Source organism: Aquarana catesbeiana, linkage group LG03, assembly GCF_042186555.1.
Source record: "Aquarana catesbeiana isolate 2022-GZ linkage group LG03, ASM4218655v1, whole genome shotgun sequence".
In the NCBI taxonomy this organism is placed as follows: domain Eukaryota; kingdom Metazoa; phylum Chordata; class Amphibia; order Anura; family Ranidae; genus Aquarana; species Aquarana catesbeiana.
In genome coordinates, this window is record NC_133326.1 from 407,959,576 (window position 1) to 407,980,450 (window position 20,875).

The window sequence follows — 20,875 nt, forward strand, 5'->3', positions numbered from 1 at the left end:
TCTACAACAATAAATCCCTGTGCAAAGATGCCAAATATCCTTTAGCATTTTTAATGATTGTATAGGGATGCTATCATGGATTGAGGGAGGTGTGGGGGTAATTTCCCCCATTAAAGTGATTCCAAAGTCAAAATGTTTTTGAATTTAATGCATTCTCTGCATTAGGGTAAAAACCCTACCACTTGTTTCCCCTCTACCCCATTCTTAACCTCCCTGGCGGTTTTCCCGAGTGTGGCTCGGGGTTAAAATTCAGGACCATCAGTGGTAACCCCGAGCCACACTCGGGATTACATCGCAGGATCCTGGTGTGGCTTTACTTACCTTGTCCCCGGGATCCTGAGATGTCCCCCGCTGTGTCTGCGGGCTCCGTCCTCCTCGGAAGCCTCTCCGTGCCAGGCTCCGTTCCCTGCGAGCGACGCGACACACGGGGGCGGAGCCTGGCGGCAAATTCAAAAAAGTGTAAAATCATAACACATACAGTACTGTAATCTTACAGATTACAGTACTGTATGAAATTATTTCACATCCCTTTTGTCCCCAGTGCTTTGGCCCATGCCCTGCATGCAGTTTTATGTTATATATACTGTTCTTTCTGCCTGGAAACTGGAGATTGTCCATAGCAACCAAAAAGTGTCCCTTTACATCAAAAGTGGCTTTAGACCAGCTAGAAAACAGCGATAGTAAATTAGAACACTTGCAGAATTGAGCGATAGTGAATCGTGGGGAAAATTATTTTATTATTAATTTTTTTTTTTTCATTATTTATTTTTATTTATTATATTATAATTTATGTTTTTGTGTTTCAAACTTTATCATACTCGGGATATCTACTAGACTCTTGTTTGGACAGATTTAAGTGTTATTGTTAAGAATTACAGACCTACAATATAAAACGCCAAATTTCCATGCAAAATAATTGTACCGCTTTCAGCACCTAAAATCCGAAATAATCATACCGCCAGGGAGGTTAAACATTTACCTACATTCTCTCATGATTAAGCGCTGTCCAGGCTGCAGCTCCACTCTCCGCTCTTCCTGCTCTCACAAGAGACACAGGCAGCAGGAGCCATAGGCTCCTCCTGCTGTCAGTCGAATGTCTGTGAAGAGAGTGAAAGGGGACAGGCTTACCAGTCCTGTGTATGTCTGTGGATGCACATAGCCTGGGTCGGGAATGGGCCCATAAACCGTGTGCTGAGGGGGCACCCACAGGAAAGAAGGAGTGGAGAGGGTCAGCAGGGGACTCCAGAAGAGCAGGTAAGGGACCACTCTGTGCAATTGCACAGAGCAGGTAAGTATTACATCTTTTTTATGTTAATGGGAAAAAAAGCCCTTACAACCACTTTAAACCTTTAACCATACAATATCATACAACATGATTCACCAAATCCTGAAATATAGATGTACCAAAGGTGTCCTTATTTTCTGATCACTATTCTTATGCAAAGGAAAAGAAATTCTCCGATAATCTTGATAAAATTACATTGCTGAAATGCTTACTTCCACTGAGGGCCTAATTAATGTCCTACTGGCGACTGTTTTTCCCTCCATGTGTTCCTATTTGCTCTGTCTCTGATGGATGCCTCCCACAGATGTGAAGAACAGGGTCAGGATCATTGGCCAGTGGACTTAAAATTAAGATTTGACTTTATTTCCACCTTAAAGTGATTGTAAAGTCTTGTTTTTTTTTTTTTTTATTAAAATAACAAGCATGTTATATTTACCTGCTCTGTGCAGCCGTTTTGCAGGGGGCAGCCTGAAACCTCCTCTTCTCGGGTCCCTCTTTGGCCCTCCAGGCAGCTTGCTATAGGGGAAGACGAGCCGAGCTGCAACTCCATGTATCCATTCAGACACGAGCTACAGTTCGGCCCCACCCCCTCTCTCTCCTGATTGGCTAACTGATTGACAGTAGAGGGAGCCAATGGCACCTCTGCTGTGTCTCAGCCAATCAGGAGGGAAGGCCCCAGGGTGCCGAGACACTCGTGGACATTGCTGTATAGAAATGGGGCTCAGGTAAATATTGGTGGGGGGGGCTGAGGGGGGCTGGTGCACACAGAAGGCTTTTTATCTTAATGCATAGAATGCATTAAGTTAAAAAAACCTGACTTTACAACCACTTTGAGGCCTTGTTGACACTTGTGCAGTTATAGAACAGGAATTGTACTTAAAGCTTAATGCAAAATTAAAGAGAGTGATGGAAATCATGTCATTAATTATGACCCCAATGCATTTTATGTGCAGTTTCACATACATTTTGGTTTTGATTTGGCCTCAAACACAAATGTCAAGGGCCCCTGCTGGATTACAGTTGTTGGTTGGACACACTATAATTATCCAACTCTTCCCATCCACCTTAAAGCCATAATTTTTATTACTTGTGTAACTATGCTGTTGACTTAATGCTAACATTTAGTTTTGTTACACTAGCGATAGTAAAGCAGGTCCAGGAAACTTTGATGCAGGAAACTTTATCTAGAAAGTTGTTGCCAAAATTGCACAAGTGGAAAGGGACCCTGCTTGATTACAGTTGTTGGTAGAATGCACTTTATTTACTCATCGCTTTCCAGTTATGCAATGGCCATAATACCGTAAAACCTTGGATTGCGAACATAATTCGTTACGGAAACATGCTTGTAATCCAAAGCACTTGTATATCAAAGCAAATTTCCTCATAAGAAATAATAGAAACTCAGATGATTAGTTCCACAACCATTTATTCATAAGTCCTTCAGTTTATAGACCATATACAAAGATTATAGCAATGTGACCAAGCTGTGTAACCATAAAATGTCCATCCACAAATGGCAGCCTCCACAAGGGGATTAAAAGCAAAATCCAGCAGGAGCTACAGAGTATTAAAGAGAAGAGAGGCGCCTCTAAGTGTAGCAATGTTTTGCTAAATGTTGTACCTTCATTAAATGTAACCATATTGCTACACTTAAAGGCGAATCATCTGAGTTGTGACATGACGCTACTTGTATATGAAGACATCACTTGTATATCAAGTCAAAATTTATTTAAAAGTTTTGCTTGTCTTGCAAACGCTCTCAAACCAAGTTAATCTCAAACCAAGGTTTTATTCTATTCTATTACTTATCTGACTACACTTTTCAGTTACACTAATATTTTGTTTGGGTACTATTGCTATAATGAAGCTGATTAAAGAAACGTTGATGTGGACAAATCTATCCGTTATTGCCTTTTTTTAAATATAATTTCTGCAAACTAATTGTGAAAATAAAACAACAATTTATTTTAGGAATTCATCAAAAAAACACCATTAAACATCTTTGATGTATGAGTAACCTATTGAGTCCTACATACAGTACATAGTTTAATACACATTTAAATAGTACACTAGAGTTTTTCTGGAAAAACAATAGTACTACATTATGCTACTTCAGAAAGAAAGTATTAAATTGTTAATATTTTTGGACTGTTTTGTATTGTATTTTCAGGTTGCTGCTCTGAAATATCTACCAGCAGTTCTTCAAGATGTAGAGACAGTGTTTGATGCCAGAATGCTTAGGTAACTGTAAAATAAATAAATCTTTTAACTGTTAAAACACATTTGCAGGATATTTTAATTTATTAAGCCCTCAGGTAGGTTGACAATTAACCAAATAAAGCGGGGTCACCAACCTGTAGATTGCAATCTACCAGTAGATCGCAGACAGGTGAATGGTAGATCGAGGTCTGGACTCACTGACCCACCATTCCAGAGCATCAAACAGAGTGCAATACAGAGGGACTTCCTGTAAAGTTGTAGTTGTAGTAGGGAGCAAGAGCCACATAAGCTGTTTCCTCCTCTGTAGTGCTGGCTCCTGTCCCTTGCAGAGTATTACCAACTGCACTCCACCTCTTATCCCGGCTAGCGGTCTCCAGAGTGGCGCTAGCAGCAGGAAATAAGAGATCTTGTGTGTGAAGCAATACACTGGGCATAATAGTAGGGCTGCTTTCACACCGATGTGCTGCCGGTTACTCACACCGCGGGTGCTGTGCAGTATACTTGCAGCTTTCCTGTGGGTTTGCTGCACTTAGCCATAGACGTCTATTATATCCTGCGGGATTTGTGCACTTTCTGAATGCAGGAGTTTTGGTGCGCTTTCAGAAAGGGCACCACACCTGTAGGATATAATAGAAGTCAATGGCTCAGTGCAGCTAAGCCAGGAAAGTTGGAGATGCAATGCGCTGCACCTGCAGAACAGTAAGGGTTTATTTACATTTGCAATTTGGGTGGTGGTAAAATCCCATAGCTAAGACCTGTTTTTGTTACTCCCGCCCCAACTGCACCCTCTTTAGCTCCAGTGGCCAGGGATGTACACATGTGCAGCAGGAGTTATGAGCCCTGTCATGGTTGGTGGGTGTAGCACCTGCCAATCATGGCCCATTAAAGTGAATGAGACCACTCTGCAAGTGCCCTGCAACCTTGTGTAGTACAGCAAACAGGCAGGCAGCATTGTGTTGCTTTCTCACCACCTGCTTTAACCCCTTGAACCCTGCAGAAGCATACAGTTGTGGGGCACTTGCAGAGTGGACCCATTTACTTGAATGGGTCTTGGGGGGCAGGCGGTAGCACCCACCAAAAGCAACAGGGGGCTTAACCTTGACTCAGCCTTGACCACCGTTTTACCGCCCCCAACTTTATGTGTGAACGAGCCCTAAGGGCGCCGCTGCCGAATGCAACTAAGGGCTCATTCACAAGTGCAGCAGATGCTGCTGCACCTCTGAAAAGCGATCCTATTGTGTTTGACAGGTGGTGAGGAGGTGATATGTTGCCTCCTCAGCACCTGATTTAACCCCCCTGGTGGTATTCCCGAGTCTGGCTCGGGGTGAGATTTTAGTACCAAAAGCGGTAACCCCGAGCCAGACTCGGGATCGCATCGCTGGATCCTGGAAGACGCAACTCACCTTGTCTCCGGGATCCCGCGATGTTCTCACACTGTGTTCGGCGGCCGGATCTTCTGCCCGATGCACTGTGTGCTCTGTGTGCCCTGGCTTCCGTTCCCTGCGAGCGTAGCGACGCAGGGGGTGGAACCGGCGGCAAATTCAAATAGTATATAACACAAACACACTGATACATTGTAATCCTATTAGATTACATTACTAAATATAATAAAATTGACCTCAGATTGCCCCCCAGTGCTTTGTCCAGTGCCCCTGCCTGCAGTTTTACTGTACTTTGTGTCTGGAAACTGCAGAGCGACCATGGCATCCAAAAAGCGCGCTTCAACCTCAAAAGGGACATATGACCTGCTGGAAAACAGCGACAGCGAGACAGAATCGCTTGCAGAAGTGCGTGATAGCGAATCATGGGGAAGTTCGTCATCAGGCACGGAAAGCGATTTCAGCGATGATCCTGCGACTTTGCCCAGCGATGTGCGGACTTGGTGCTCGATTGATTGCGGTACGGAGCACACAGCACCCCCAAGATTCCCGTTTACCGGAGCGCCTGGTATCAAAGTGGAGGTTGAAGATGACAGCCCCTTGGGATACCTCCAACTCTTTTTGACTGATGAGGTCATAGAAAGAATGTTTTCAAGGAGCAGAAAATGGGAACCAGTGACCAAGGAGGACATCTGGAAGTTTCTGGGCCTAATTATTCTCCAGGGAGTGGTGGGGAAACCCCTGCAGAAATGGTACTGGACAACCAACAAAATATTAGCCACTCCTTTTTTTGGCACCATTATGTCGGAATACAAATTTTCTCTCATAATGAAATATCTGCATTTTCAAAATAATGACGAATTTGATGAGACTTCTCATCCAGCTCCAAAACTGAAAAAAATTTGGGACTTATATCAAATTATTCAGAAAAATTTCCAGCAGACCTATGTACCAGACAGAGACGTCAGTATCGACTTAGCTGGATACAGTACATGGCATCTAAGAGAGCGCGATTCGGCATAAAATCATTCATACTCTGTGAAGCCAGCACTGGTTATATATGGAATTCGGTCCTTTACACCGGCAAAGGGACCAAATTCAACGACAGATTCAGTCAATATGGAATGGCAACCGCTTCTGTTCTCACATTGTTGAATCAAGGGTACTGTGTAACCACAGATAATTTTTATACTTCTCCAGAACTCTATGAGTTCCTTCTACAACACAAGACGGATGCATACGGGACTGTTAGAGCTAACCGGCGTGACATGCCGCCAACCTTTGCCAATAAAAAGCTCAAGTCAGGAGAAATAGTTGCCTGGTAAAAAGGCAAAATGATGGCACTAAGATGGCGAGATAAAAAAGATGTGTGCCTAATGAGTACCATTCACAACACCTCTACTCTCATGGTACATACAAAAGGTGGAAAAGACGTTATGAAACCTCAAGTCGTAATGGACTACAACAACACAATGGGAGGTGTTGACAGAGCTGACCAGGCCATGACTTTTTATCCTGCTATGAGAAAGCAACAAAAAAAATATTACAAAAAAATCTTCAGGCATCTTCTTGAACAGTGCCTGTGGAACGCTTTCATTCTTCTAAAAAAAAAGAGTGACAGGCCTGTGATTCATGCAGACTTCGTTTGGAAATTTGCAGAACTCATATTTCTGAAGCACCAAACACCAACCACTGTAAATAGATCTGGACATCGTGCTGCTGGCGTTGTGAACTCGGAACGTCTGACAGGTCGACACTTTATGGACCACATTCCACCAACGGAAAAGAAGGCAGCACCCACAAGGATGTGTGTAGTTTGCTGCTCTAAACGTGACGACACAGGAAGGAAGGTCAGAAAAGAAACCCGGTTCTACTGTCCTGACTGTGACGTCGGACTTTGTGCTGTACCATGTTTTAAAATTTACCATACCCGAGACGTTTACTAAAGCAATATGTCTACTAATATTGCACTCTTGTTTGGCCAAAAAAAATGTCAGTGTTTTTGATTTATATTATTTACTAAAATGTATTGAATAAAAAGTATTATTACTATTATATTATTATTTGTTATTATTTATAGTTATTTATTATATTATAATTTATGATTTTGTGTTTCAAACTTTATCATACCCAGGATGTCTACTAGACTCTGGTTTGGACAGATTTCAGTGAGTTATTCCTAAGAATTACAGCCTACAATATAAAACGCCACATTTCCATGCAAAAATAATGGTACCGCTTTCAGCACCTAAAATCTGAAATAATCATACGCCAGGGAGGTTAAACCCACGATTGCACTGTAATGTATATGATTGCGACACGATAGTACGGCAATAACAGGTTTAAATCAGGTGTGAGGAGGCAGCAATGCGCTGGTGATCTTTACCTTCTCCCATATTGTTCAGGTAGATCTCTACCTCTTTAAGTTTGCCTACCGCTGAAAGTGTACAGGTTGTAATACTCAGCTTTATTCCGAAACAGTTTCCTGTAGCACTTCTTTTTCACCTTGCATTGAATGACGCTGAAAAGGCAGAGGACATACTCCTCATGCCGTGTACACACGAGCGGACTTTTCGACCGGACTGGTCCGATGGACAATCCGGCTATGTGTGGACTTCAGCTGACTTTTTCTGTCGAAAATCTGATGGACTTTAGATTTGGAACATGTTTCAAATCTTTCCGACGGACTTGAGTCGGTCGCAAAATCCGCTCCTCTGTATGCTAGTCCGACGGATGAAAACCGATGCTAGGGCAGCTATTGGCTACTGGCTATGAACTTCATTATTTTAGTCCAGTTGTACGTCATCACGTTAGAATCCGTCGGACTTTGGTGTGATCATGCGTAGGCAAGTCCATTCGTTAGAAAGTCTATCAAAAATCTGTCGTAACTCCGTCGAAAGTCAGTCAGAAAGACCGTCGGACCTTTGCTGTCGAAAAGTCATCTCGTGTGTCAGCAGCATAAGAAGACATCAGCACGGCAGGTCTGAAAAATAAAAAATCCTTATCTGCCTACCTGTTTCAAACTATTGAAAAGTACAGTATTAACTAAATAGGATGTCAGAGGGCATCTTCCTCATTAGGAGACAGAAAACAATAAAGTCCAGACCTTTTTTTTCTATTTTAGAAAAAAAAGGTTTTTTATTGTTGTCTGTTTCCCCTATGGGGAATTTCAACTAATTTAATCTGTTGGACACCCATCAAATAGACAGTAAAGCTTGCCATACATGGATTGTTACCATTCATGAGAAGTTGAGCTATCGAATGAATTTTCATTAACAGACTTGGTGGAAAATTTCTGCTCGGTCAACGCATGCAGCCAATGGGCTGAAGCCTTGATTAGTGTATTCTGATGGTGGGGGAGTTCAGTTGTCAGAATACAATGTCACGGCAGGGAGGGTTTCCCCATCCACCTCGAATGTGTGGATGGGGAAATCAGCTCAGTTTTTTCATTCAGCTGGCTAGCTGAACAAAAAAAACTGAGACATGTACGGCCAGCACCTGTAAGAAGAAATATATACTGCAATTAAAATTTGTCAGAGGTAAATATCAGGGCAAGACTTGCAATAACCTTTGTGTTACTAAATGCAGTAGTTAGAACAGTGTCATCAGTTGATTCTGTGGTCACTATCCTTTACATTGTGGCCTCATTTTATCTGCATTACAACAACATCACACCGCGGGTGCTGTGCAGTTTGTAAAAAAAATTAAAATAATGCATTTGGGTGGCAAAAATATGAATGCAATCTATACACTGGGGGGAGAACCTCTGGGGAATCTAGGATGGAAAAGGACCTGGGGGTCCTAGTAGATGATAGGCTCAGCAATGGCATGCAATGCCAAGTTGCTGCTAACAAAGCAAACAGAATATTTGCATGCATTAAGAGGGGTATCAACTCCAGAGATAAAACAATAATTCTCCTGCTCTACAAGACTCTGGTCCGGCCGCACCTGGAGTATGCTGTCCAGTTCTGGGCACCAGTCCTCAGGAAGGATGTACTGGAAATGGAGCGAGTACAAAGAAGGGCAACAAAGCTAATAAAGGGTCTGGAGGATATTAGTTATGAGGAAAGGTTGCGAGCACTGAACTTATTCTCTTTGGAGAAGAGACGCTTGAGAGTGGATATGATCTCAATTTACAAATACCGTACTGGTGACCCCACAGTAGGGATGAAACTTTTTCGCAGAAGGGAGTTTAATAAGACACGTGGCCACTCATTAAAATTAGAAGAACACAGGTTTAACCTTAAACTACATAGAGGGTTCTTTACTGTAAGAGCGGCAAGGATGTGGAATTCCCTTCCACAGGCGGTGGTCTCAGCAGGGGGCATTGATAGCTTCAAGAAACTATTATATAAGCACCTGAATGACCACAAAATACAGGGATATACAATGTAAAACTGACATATAATCACACACATAGGTTGGACTTGTGTCTTTTTTCAACCTCACCTACTATGTAACTATATGTAACTATGTAACATCCCCAGTATACCAGCAAGAGCCACCTCTGGCCTTACTCATGCATGGGAGGTTTCCATGCACAAAAATGTGTGGACACCTTAAAACCCCATAGAAACAGGCAAGGGTAGCATTTAAAACATGTGACTACATGCCCTGTCACTCCTATTGTGCTACACCCACATATGCCAATAAAAAAAATAATTTGCTAGCTGAAAATGGATTTTAAAAAAGCAATGGCAAGAGCAGTAATTGCATTCAAAGTGTAATATTCCAAAGCAATCAGTCATTTTCAGTTATACAGTGCCTTGAAAAAGTATTCACACCCCTTGAAATTTTCCACATTTTGTCATATTGCAACCAGAAACGTAAATGTATTTTATTGGAGGGTTTTTTTTGTGCTAGACCAACACAAAGTGGTACATAATTCTGAAGTTGAAGGAAAATAATAAATGTTTTTCAATTTTTTTTTACAAATAAAAACCTGAAAAGTGAGGCGTGTATTTGTATTCAGTCCTCCAGAGTCAATACTCTGTATAACCACCTTTTGCTGCAATTACAGTTGCAAGTCTTTTGGGGTATGTCTCTACCAGCTTTGCACATCTAGAGAGTGACATTATTGCCCATTCTTCTTTGCAAAATAGCTCAAGCTCTGTCATATTGGATGGAATGTGTCTGTGAACAGAAATTTTCAAGTCTTGCTGCAGATTCTCAATTGGATTTAGGTCTGGACTTTCACTGGTCCCTTCTATCACATGAATATGCTTTGATCTAAACCATTACATTGTAGCTCTGTCTGTATGTTTAGAGTCATTGTCCTGCTGGAAGGTGAACCTCTGCCCTAGTCTCAAGTATTTTGCAGATTCTAACAGGTTTTCTTCTAAGATTGCCCTGTATTTGGCTTCATCCACCTTCCCATCAACTCTGACCAGCTTGCTTGTCCCTGCTGATGAAAAGCGTCCACACAACATGATGCTGCCACCACCATGTTTCACGGTGGGGATGGTGTGATCAGGGTGATGTGCAGTTTTAGTTTTCCGCCACACATAGCGTTTTGCATTTAGGCCAAAAAGTTAAATTTTGGTCTTATCTGACCAAAGCACCTTCTTCCACGTTTGCTGTGTCCCCCACATGGCTTTTCACAAACTGCACAAAGGACTTCTTATGGCTTTCTTTCAGCAATGTCTTTCTTCTTGCCAGTGTTCCATAAAGGCTAGATTTGTGGAGTGCATGACTAATAGTTGTCCTGTGGACAGATTCTCCCACCTGAGCTGTGGATCTCTGCAGCTCCTCCAGAGTTACCATGGGCCTCTTGGCTGCTTCTCTAATTAATACTCTCCTTGCCTGGCCTGTCAGTTTAGGCGGACAGCCATGTCTTGGTAGGTTTGCAGTTGTGCCATACTCTTTCTGTTTTCGGAAGATGGATTGAACAGTGCTATGTGAGATGTTCAAAGCTTGGGATATTTTTTTATAACCTAATCCTGCTTTAAACTTCTCCAGAACTTTATCTCTGACCTGTCTGGTGTGTTCCTTGGCCTTCCTGATGCTGTTTGTTTACTAAGGTTCTCTAACAAACCTCTGAGGGCTTCACAGAACAGCTGTATTTTTACTGAGATTAAATTACACACAGGTGGACTCTATTTACTAATTAGGTGATTTCTGAAGGCAATTAGCTCTACTAGATTTTAGTTAGGGGTATCAGAGTAAAGGGGCTGAATACAAATTCACGCCACACTTTTCAGATATTTATTTGTAAAAAGTTTTGAAAACCATCTATCCTTTTCCTTCCACTTCACAATTATGTGCCACATGTGTTGATCTATCACATAAAATCCCCAGAAAATAATTTTTTTATGCTTTTGGTTGTACCATGACAAAATGTGGAGAATTTCAAGGGGTATGCGTACTTTTTCAAGGCACTGTACAAGGTCAGAAAACTATGATTTTAAATTGTGCACTACTGATTATAACTCTTTATCTTAATGTATAATGTTAGAAAATGTCATGTTCTACAAGTGTGCGCAATTTTAAAGCTTGACATGTTAGGTATCTATTTACTCAGCGCAACATCTTTCACATGCAAAAAAATCATGCTACCTTTAGTGTTTTTTTGTTGTCGTTTTTTTTTTCATAAAACAGTATTTTTTCCCAAAAAAAGAGTTTGAAAAATTGCTGCGCAAATACAGTATGACATAAATAAGTGGCAATGACCACCATTTTATTCCTCAGGGTGTCTGCTAAAATAGATAGATAGATAGATAGATAGATAGATAGATAGATAGATAGATAGATAGATAGATAGATAGATAGATAGATAGATAGATAGATAGATAGATAGATAGATAGATAGATAGATAGAGATATAGATATAGATATATATCAATATATCTATATCTATATATCTATATATAGATATATAGATATATAGATAAAGATATATATAGATATAGATATATCGATATATATATCTATATGTTGGGGGGTTATGAGTATTTTTCTAGCAACAAAAATTATGATTTTTACATGTAGGAGAGAAATTACAGAATTGGCCTGGGTGGCAAGTGGTTAATTACCATACGTAAGTTACATAGTATGTGAGGTTGAAAAAAGACAAAAGTCCATCAAGTCCAACCTATGTGTGTGATTATATGTCAGTATTACATTGTATATCCCTGTATGTTGTGGTCTTTCAGGTGCTTATCTAATAGTTTCTTGAAACTCCCCGCTGAGACCACCGCCTGTGGAAGGGAATTCCACATCCTTGCCGCTCTTAACCACTTCAATACAGTGCATTTTCACCCCCTTCCTGCCCAAGCCATTTTTCAGCTTTCAGCGCTGTTGCACCATGAATGACAATTGCGCGGTCATACAACACTGTACCCAGATGAAATTGTTATCATTTTTTCCCCACAAATAGAGCTATCTTTTGGTGGTATTTGATCACCTCTGCGGTTTTTATTTCTTTCTCGAACATCACGGGACACAGAGCCACAGTAATTACTGATGGGTTATATAGGTATCACTGGTGATTGGACACTGGCACACCCTATCAGGAAGTTCAACCCCCTATATAATCCCTCCCCCTTGCAGGGATACCTCAGTTTTTACGCCAGTGTCTTAGGTGATGGACGTGTAAAGATGTCCTGTGCTGAGCTCCAAAGGGAATGTCCTAAGATCCTATACTGGGGCAAGCCAGGCGAACCGGATCCATTCAAAGTGTCTTTTCATGGCCGAATTGAATGGTACCCGGGCCTCGTGTCCGAAGAAACGAGGCTTCTCTTTTTAGAGAGCTGGACCCCGCAGATCAGAAAATGGCTTTAAACTTCCTAATTTCTGGCGAGGTGTTTTACGGTCCCAGAACTGTTGGATCCCCCTACTGATGGGGGCCCCAGTCTCTGACGGTTTTTTCAAACGGAGCCCACCGTGAGAGGTGAAGATTGGGTCTGTGTAAACAGCACCCTACGGCTGGATAAGGTAAGAGGAGATTCCACAGAATTTTTGAGTTCTAGTGGCTTTTCTCCTTTAAGGTAAATGCATGCTATGCCTATTGTGACCACCGGGGGCTGCCAAGAGCACAAACCTACACATGCTGACTGACTGTCTCAGGTGTTCAGTGCTGATTATGTCCCAGCATCTCAAAGCAGGCTGCAAGCAGGTAAGGTGGAAAGGGGGATTTCTCATGTTTGAATGTTCCCCCCAGGCTAGAGAGGGGCCACAGGGGTCTAGAAAGTGGTTATACCACCCGGGCTCTGCGGCCTAATGGCCACCATCTCTGAAGATAGCCGTTCAGGCAGATCTTGTTACCAGTCTCCCTCCTTCCCCCCCCCCCCATCCCCAGCCTTTTCTCCAGAAGCATGACAGGAGAGTCGGCAGTGCGGGAAGCGCTCGTTTTTTTCAAAACTCGAGGGGGGGGGCGGTAGAGGAGGGGGCGGGACGTCAGCACAGAGTGTTTAGACTCCCACTCAGGCCAGCTGCAGGCTATTAAAGGCACTCTGTACAGGTGCACTCAGCCTTCTGAGAGACACAGAGCTGACGGTCGCATGTAAGGTGGGACACAGGCATTCTCCTAGGCAGCATTTACTGAAGTAACACCAGACTGAGCATTGGGTAGCAAGGCTTTTAGCCAGACTACATCGCTCAGCGGGCAGTGTTCATTTGTATACCTCACACCTTGTTGCTTTGCACTATGGGTAGAAGAGGTTCAAGCACCCCAGGAACCAGAGACACTAGGGGATCTCGTTCAGGTTCTGAAGACCCCCTGTCGGCAGATGGGCCAGGCACGGCTAGCCAGGGAGAGCCATCGGGGTCAGGGGCTACACCTGCTTCTGGCACTTCAGCCCCTGTATATATTACACAAGAGGTTTTTTCCTCAACCATTAATGGTCTAGAGGAAAGATTAATGGCCGTGATTACGTCTTCACTCAGTGGAAGAAAACGCACTAGGCTTTCCTCTGTTCCCCAAGACCCTCAGACAGAGGAGCTCTGGGATAAAGGAGATGAATCCCTTTCAGAGGATCGGGATGGGATGGATGATTCCTCTTCGGAGGATTCAGGTGGAGAGGGACCCTCTGCGACTTCCCAAGAGGAGAAAGTCTTAGTGCAGATCCTCACTGGATTGGTCCGCTCCACATTTAAGTTGCCCATACCTGAAACTGCTAAAGAATCCTCTTCTGCTTTGGGGTCACTGAAACCTTTCCAAGCAGCACATGCTTTTCCTGTTCATACTTTACTTGAAAAGCTTATTTATTCTGAGTGGGATCACCCAGACAAACGTTTTTTTCCACCGGGAAAGTTTTCAACACCTTATCCGATGGAAGAAAAGTTTATTAAAATGTGGGGAATACCGGCTATTGATGCTGCCATTTCCTCCGTAAATAATAGCCTGACTTGTCCTGTAGACAATGCTCAGATGCTCAGGGATCCTGTAGATAAAAGGATGGAATCCCTATTGAAGGATGTTTTCTCCTTAGCAGGATCAGTGGCCCAACCTGCAGTAGCAGCGATTGGAGTCTGTCAATACTTAAGAGACCATGTTAAGCAGGTCATCAAAGTATTACCTAAACAGCAGGCCCAGGGGTTTTCTAACCTTCCAGCGGCCTTATGCTTTGTGGTTGACGCCATTAGAGATTCTATCGTGCAAACCTCCCGTCTTTCACTGGGGTTGGTGCATATACGTAGAATCCTATGGTTGAAAAATTGGTCAGCCGAAGCACCATGTAAGAAGCTACTGGCTGGGTTTCCATTTCGTGGTGCAAGGTTGTTTGGAGAGGACTTGGATAACTATATCAAGAGAATCTCTTGTGGGAAAAGCACTCTCTTACCTGTCAAGAAGAAGAGTAAGCGTCCCTCTTTCAAACGGACTCTTTCCCCAGTGCCGGGGGCTTCAGCCTCCAGGCAGTCTCGACAGCCGCCTCCACCGGGGTCCAGAGACAAGAGTCAACCCCAGGGACAAAAGAAGTCCTGGGGAAAGAAGCCTACTAGGCAAAACACTAAGACCTCTGCATGAGGGGGCGCCCCTCACTCGAGTGGGGGGAAGACTGCGACAGTTCTCAGAGCTCTGGCACGAGGACTTCCAGGACAGATGGGTAATCTCCACGGTAACCTTAGGGTACAAGCTGGAGTTTCAGGAATTCCCTTCTCCTCGGTTCCTCAGATCAAATGTTCCCAGAGACCCAGAGAAGAAGCAGTCGCTCCTTCTAGCGTTAGAGCGACTTTTGTCGCAGGAGGTCATTATGATAGTTCCCGCAAAGGACCAGGGATTGGGCTTCTATTCCAACCTTTTTACGGTTCAAAAGCCAAATGGGGATGTCAGGCCCATTTTGGACTTAAGGGATCTGAACCGATTCCTAAGGATTCAATCCTTCCGCATGGAATCAATTCGAACAGTAGTTCCCACCCTGCAGGGAGGAGAATTTCTGGCATCAATAGACATCAGAGATGCATATCTGCATGTGCCCATTTTTCCTGCTCATCAGAAGTTTCTGCGCTTCGAGGTAGGAGGGCGCCATTTCCAGTTTGTGGCTCTGCCTTTCGGGATAGCCACTGCACCTCGAGTGTTCACAAAGATCTTGGCTCCTCCTCTGGCCAGATTAAGGGCTCAGGGTATAGCTGTCATAGCATACCTAGACGACCTGCTCTTGATAGACCGGTCGGTAGCCTCTTTGAATGGAAACTTGAGGACCACGGTCAGGTATCTAGAACACCTGGGTTGGATCCTCAACTTAGAAAAGTCTTTCCTAAGACCAGTAAGAAGACTGGAGTATTTAGGTCTGATTATAGATACAAGCCAGGAGAAAATATTTCTACCCCAGGCAAAGATCACTGCTTTGAGAGAGCTGATTCTGACAGTAAGGACCAAGAAGGGTCCCTCAGTCCGCCTTTGTATGAGGCTACTAGGGAAGATGGTGTCTTCATTCGAAGCAGTTCCCTATGCTCAGTTTCACTCAAGAATGCTGCAACACAGTATTCTGTCGACCTGGAACAAGAAGGTTCAGGCATTAGACTTTCCGATGCACCTGTCGCATGCGGTGCGTCAGAGCCTCAATTGGTGGCTCATACCCGAAAACCTGCAGAAGGGGAAATCCTTTCTACCGGTTACCTGGACGGTGGTAACAACAGATGCCAGTCTGTCAGGTTGGGGAGCAGTTCTGGAACAGGCTGCGGTCCAAGGGGTATGGTCCAAGACAGAGAGGACCTTACCCATCAACATTCTGGAGATCCGGGCGATACATCTAGCTCTAAAAGCCTTGACTATCAGGCTACAGGGTTGTCCGGTCAGGATCCAGTCCGACAATGCCACAGCAGTGGCTTATGTCAATCATCAGGGAGGCACCCGGAGCCGAGCTGCTCAAAAAGAGGTGAACCAGATCTTAGTCTGGGCAGAGATGCATGTGCCATGCATATCGGCAGTTTTCATCCCGGGAATAGAGAATTGGCAGGCGGACTATCTAAGTCGCCAGCAGTTACTTCCAGGGAAATGGTCTCTGCATCCCGATGTCTTTTGGGCCATATGCCAAAGATGGGGGGTTCCAGATGTAGATCTCTTTGCATCCCGGTTCAACAAAAAGATAGACAGAATTTGTGGCAAGGACAAAAGATCCTCTTGCATGCGGGACGGATGCGTTGGTGATTCCGTGGCATCGGTTCTCACTGATTTACGCATTCCCGCCTATTCTGCTACTACCACGACTCCTTCGCAGGATCAGGCAGGAAAGGAAGTCGGTACTTCTGGTGGCCCCCGCTTGGCCCAGAAGGACTTGGTATGCAGAAATAGTAAGGATGACGGTGGGTTCCCCGTGGACCCAACCGATACGCCCAGACCTGTTATCTCAGGGTCCAGTGTTCCATCCTGCCTTACAAACGCTAAATTTGACGGTTTGGCTATTGAGACCCACGTTCTGAAGAGTCGTGGGCTCTCAGGTCCTGTCATATCTACCTTGATTAATGCAAGGAAGCCAGCTTCCAGGATGATTTATCATAGAGTCTGGAAGGCTTATATAACCTGGTGTGAATCCAGAGGTTGGCATCCCAGGAAATATGTCATAGGTAGAATCCTTGATTTTCTACAGATGGGATTAGAGATGAAGCTGGCCTTGAGTACCATCAAGGGCCAGGTTTCTGCTTTATCAGTATTATTTCAGCGGCCACTTGCTTCGCATTCTTTGGTCCGAAACTTTATGCAGGGGGTGATGCGTCTTAATCCTCCGGTTAAAGCGCCCCTAAACCCCTGGGACTTGAGTTTGGTCCTGGCTGTGTTACAGAAACAGTCTTTTGAACCAATAAATCAGATTCCTTTGGTCTTGTTGACAAGGAAATTAATTTTTCTGGTGGCCATCTCTTCTGCTAGAAGAGTATCAGAATTAGCAGCTCTTTCCTATCCCTGTTCTCCGGAAGAGAGATCTCTACATTCGTTGGATGTAGTAAGAGCAGTTAAGGCCTATCTAGGGGCAACTACTCAGATCCGCAAGACGGATGTTTTGTTTGTGCTGCCAGAGGGTCCCAATAGAGGACAGGCAGCGTCAAAAGCTACCATTTCTAAATGGATTCGACAGTTGATCATTCAAGCTTACGGTTTGAAACAGAAGATTCCTCCGTTTCAGATCAGGGCACATTCCACAAGGGCTATTGGTGCTTCTTGGGCAGTGCATCACCGGGCCTCTATGGCTCAAATCTGCAAGGCCGCAACCTGGTCTTCAGTTCATACATTCACCAGATTCTATCAGGTGGATGTGAGAAGGCATGAGGATATCGCCTTTGGGCGTAGTGTGCTGCAGGCAGCGATACAGGGTCCTCAGGTCTGATTGCACCCTACTTGGTCGTGGTTCCCCCCCCTCAGGTAGCATTGCTCTGGGACATCCCATCAGTAATTACTGTGGCTCTGTGTCCCGTGATGTTCGAGAAAGAAAATAGGATTTTTTAAAACAGCTTACCTGTAAAATCCTTTTCTTTCGAAGGACATCACGGGACACAGAGGTCCCGCCCCTCTTCTAATACACTATATTGCTTGGCTACAAAACTGAGGTATCCCTGCAAGGGGGAGGGATTATATAGGGGGTTGAACTTCCTGATAGGGTGTGCCAGTGTCCAATCACCAGTGATACCTATATAACCCATGAGTAATTACTGTGGCTCTGTGTCCCGTGATGTCCTTCGAAAGAAAAGGATTTTACAGGTAAGCTGTTTTAAAAAATCCTATTTTTTTGCGCTATAAACAAAAGAAGAGTGACAAGTTTGAAAAAAACCACAATATTTTTTACTTTTTGCGATAATAAATATTCATTTTTTTTTTAAAACAAATTTTTTCCTCAGTTTAGGCCGATATGTATTCTTCTACACATTTTTGGTTAAAAAAATCACAATAAGCGTATATTGATTGGTTTGCGCAAAAGTTATAGCGTCTACAAAATAGGGGATAGATTTATAACATTTTTATTTATTTATTTATTTTTTTACTAGTAATGGTGGCGATCTGCGATTTTTATCATGACTGCGAAATTGCGGCGGACATATCGGACACTTTTGACACATTTTTGAGACCATTCACATTTATACAGCGATCTGTTCTATAAAAATGCATTGATTACTGTATAAATGTGACTGGCAGGGAAGGGGTTAACACTAGGTGGTGATCGAGGGGTTAACTGTGTTTGCTAGGGAGTGTTTCTAACTGTAGGGGGAGGGGACTCACTAGGGGAGGAGACCGATCGGTGTTCCTCTGTACTGGGAACATACCATCGGTCTCCTCTCCTCTGACAGGACCGTGGATCTGTGTGTTTACACACACAGATCCACGGTCCTGCTGTGTTACCGGCAATCGCGGGTGCCTGGCGGACATCGCGGCCGCTGGGCACACGCACCGGGTGCCCAGTGACACGGCGGGCGTGCGCGATCGCCGGCGGCGACGCGCGCGCGCCCCCTGGTGGGCCGGGAAAGCGAGGCCGTCATATGACGCCCGCCCGCAACGAGAGCTGCGTCGACTGGCCGTCAATTGACAGCCGGCGGTCAGCAAGCAGTTAAGTAATATACAAATAATAATTATTATATATTGTTTTTAAGGTAATTTACTATATTTTCAAAAACTGTACTCAAGCAGGTGGCTTAACGGACAAATTACTGAAGTTTGAAGTTATAATTTCAAACCAGTAATTTCACAGTAAATAGATAAATAATAAATTATTATGTAATAATATATAGATTAATAATATATTATTTAGCTTGATTTAAAAAGTATCTTTTCAGTAGCAGCAGTTTCTCCCTCTTTGTGTGAGAAAAACATGGGATTATGGGTAGACCCATGTTTTTTCCTTGTAGTTAAGAGGGCTGGGCTGGAAGGGAGTATGTGTCTTTTAGACACATGCCCCCTTCTATGACACTGCAGTGAGAGGAGAGCCTTCACTGCAGCATTTTAGTTGACAGCTTGGACCAGTAGTGCCCGCAGCGCCGGCGGGAGACCCCAGAAGAGGAGAAAACGATTGCACAGAGCAGGTATGTATAACATGTTTGTTATTTTCAAAAAAAAAGCAAAGGTTTAATATAACTTTAATTCTGACTGAGAAATAGAATATTTGCAGGCGCTTGTTTTTGCTACAGGCTAAATTACGAATTTTTAATCGAATAATTTCCTGCAGTGCCAAATTTTCTTTTATGTTATATAAGAAGAGGATACAGCAACATAGTGAGGAAGAGAAAAAGTGATTCAGCACAATGCAATACATTTAAAACATAACGTCATTCTATAATTCTTCAACCATTTTGTCTTTATTATTACAGCCAGCTGTTGTACGATTTCTATACCTGTATCCCCCCTGATAAGTTACAACAACAGAAGGTGCAGTCAATGAATGAGATTGTTCGTAGCAATCTGTTCAAAAGGCAAGGTAAGCCTACATTTCATAGTTGCATAGTTAACTGAGATGAAAACGTCTTGTTTAACAAGCATTTCAGTAAAATGAATGTAATAAATCTCAATGTTTTTACCTTGTCATAGAATGACTCTTTCCGCATCTACAGTGACAGAGTCTAACACATGTGTATGACTGCCTGTAACAAACATACATACATACATATATCTATATTTATTGCACTGACGGTGCACATTTATTTGGATTCACACCTATATTTTTTTTAGAGCATTCTGTGGTTTGCAGAAATGCACTATAGTCCATTTAACATGGTTTCCTATGGGACACGTTCAAATCTATGCGTTTTTCAGCCGCTGCATTTTTTGACAGGGTCAGGGACTTTTTTTCCCGCAGCAGATTGTGTTTTGCGTGTATTAGACTTCACTGTGTTGCTGTTGTTTTTGATGCGTTTTACATGCTTTTTGTGGGTTTTTTTCTCCATGGCAAACTGTGAATAGCCGGTTGTTAAGGAGTGAGTCCTTGATGAGTCATCAGCTGTCAGCGGGGTTCACCTCTGACAGCTGAATGTAAAAAAAAGTATTGCCAGCAAAGAAAAAAATAAGAAAAAAAAACAGCGTGGGGTCCCCCCAATCCATTCCAGACCCTTATCCGAGCATGCAGCCTGGCAGGCCAGGAAATGGGGGGGGGAACTAGCACCCCCCCCAAAGCACCCAAAGCACCTTGTCCCATGTTGATGGGGACAAGGGCCTGTTCCCCACAACCCTTGCTGGTGGTTGTGGGGTTCTACAGGCAGGGGGCTTATCGGAATCTGACAGCCTCTTTTAACAAGGAAGTCCCCAGATCCCAGCTCTCCCCTATGGAAATGAGTATGGGGTACATTGTACATTCACCAAAAAAAGAGTCAAAATTAAAAACACAGACAAAACAACAAAAACAATGCCGTTTGGCTGTACTTCTCCTGTGGATCACAGGAGTGCAGTTTGTTATGCACTCCTGTGACCTGTTTTCAGCAGACAGTGGGCTGAAGCCTGCTGTCGACTGATGTCACAGAGCCGGTCCAGGCTCGGGAAAAATCACGACCATATGTTTGGGATCCACCCACATGCCTGGACCGGCACCTGGCTCAGCCTCTTAGTGTGCCGCTGAGAGGCTGAGCCGGCTGCTCCCACCCC

General features: G+C 43.7%; 1 protein-coding gene across 2 annotated transcripts in view; it reads left to right on the top strand.

The window, feature by feature from the left end:
- Nucleotides 1-20,875, top strand: part of DOCK2 (dedicator of cytokinesis 2) — a 475,532-nt gene that overhangs the window by 208,831 nt on the left and 245,826 nt on the right. For both annotated transcript variants that reach the window (XM_073620719.1, XM_073620720.1), the window contains exons 24-25: nt 3,456-3,526; nt 19,612-19,718. In XM_073620719.1, coding sequence (XP_073476820.1) covers nt 3,456-3,526; nt 19,612-19,718 — 178 coding nt within the window. The remainder of the gene's footprint in view (nt 1-3,455; nt 3,527-19,611; nt 19,719-20,875) is intronic.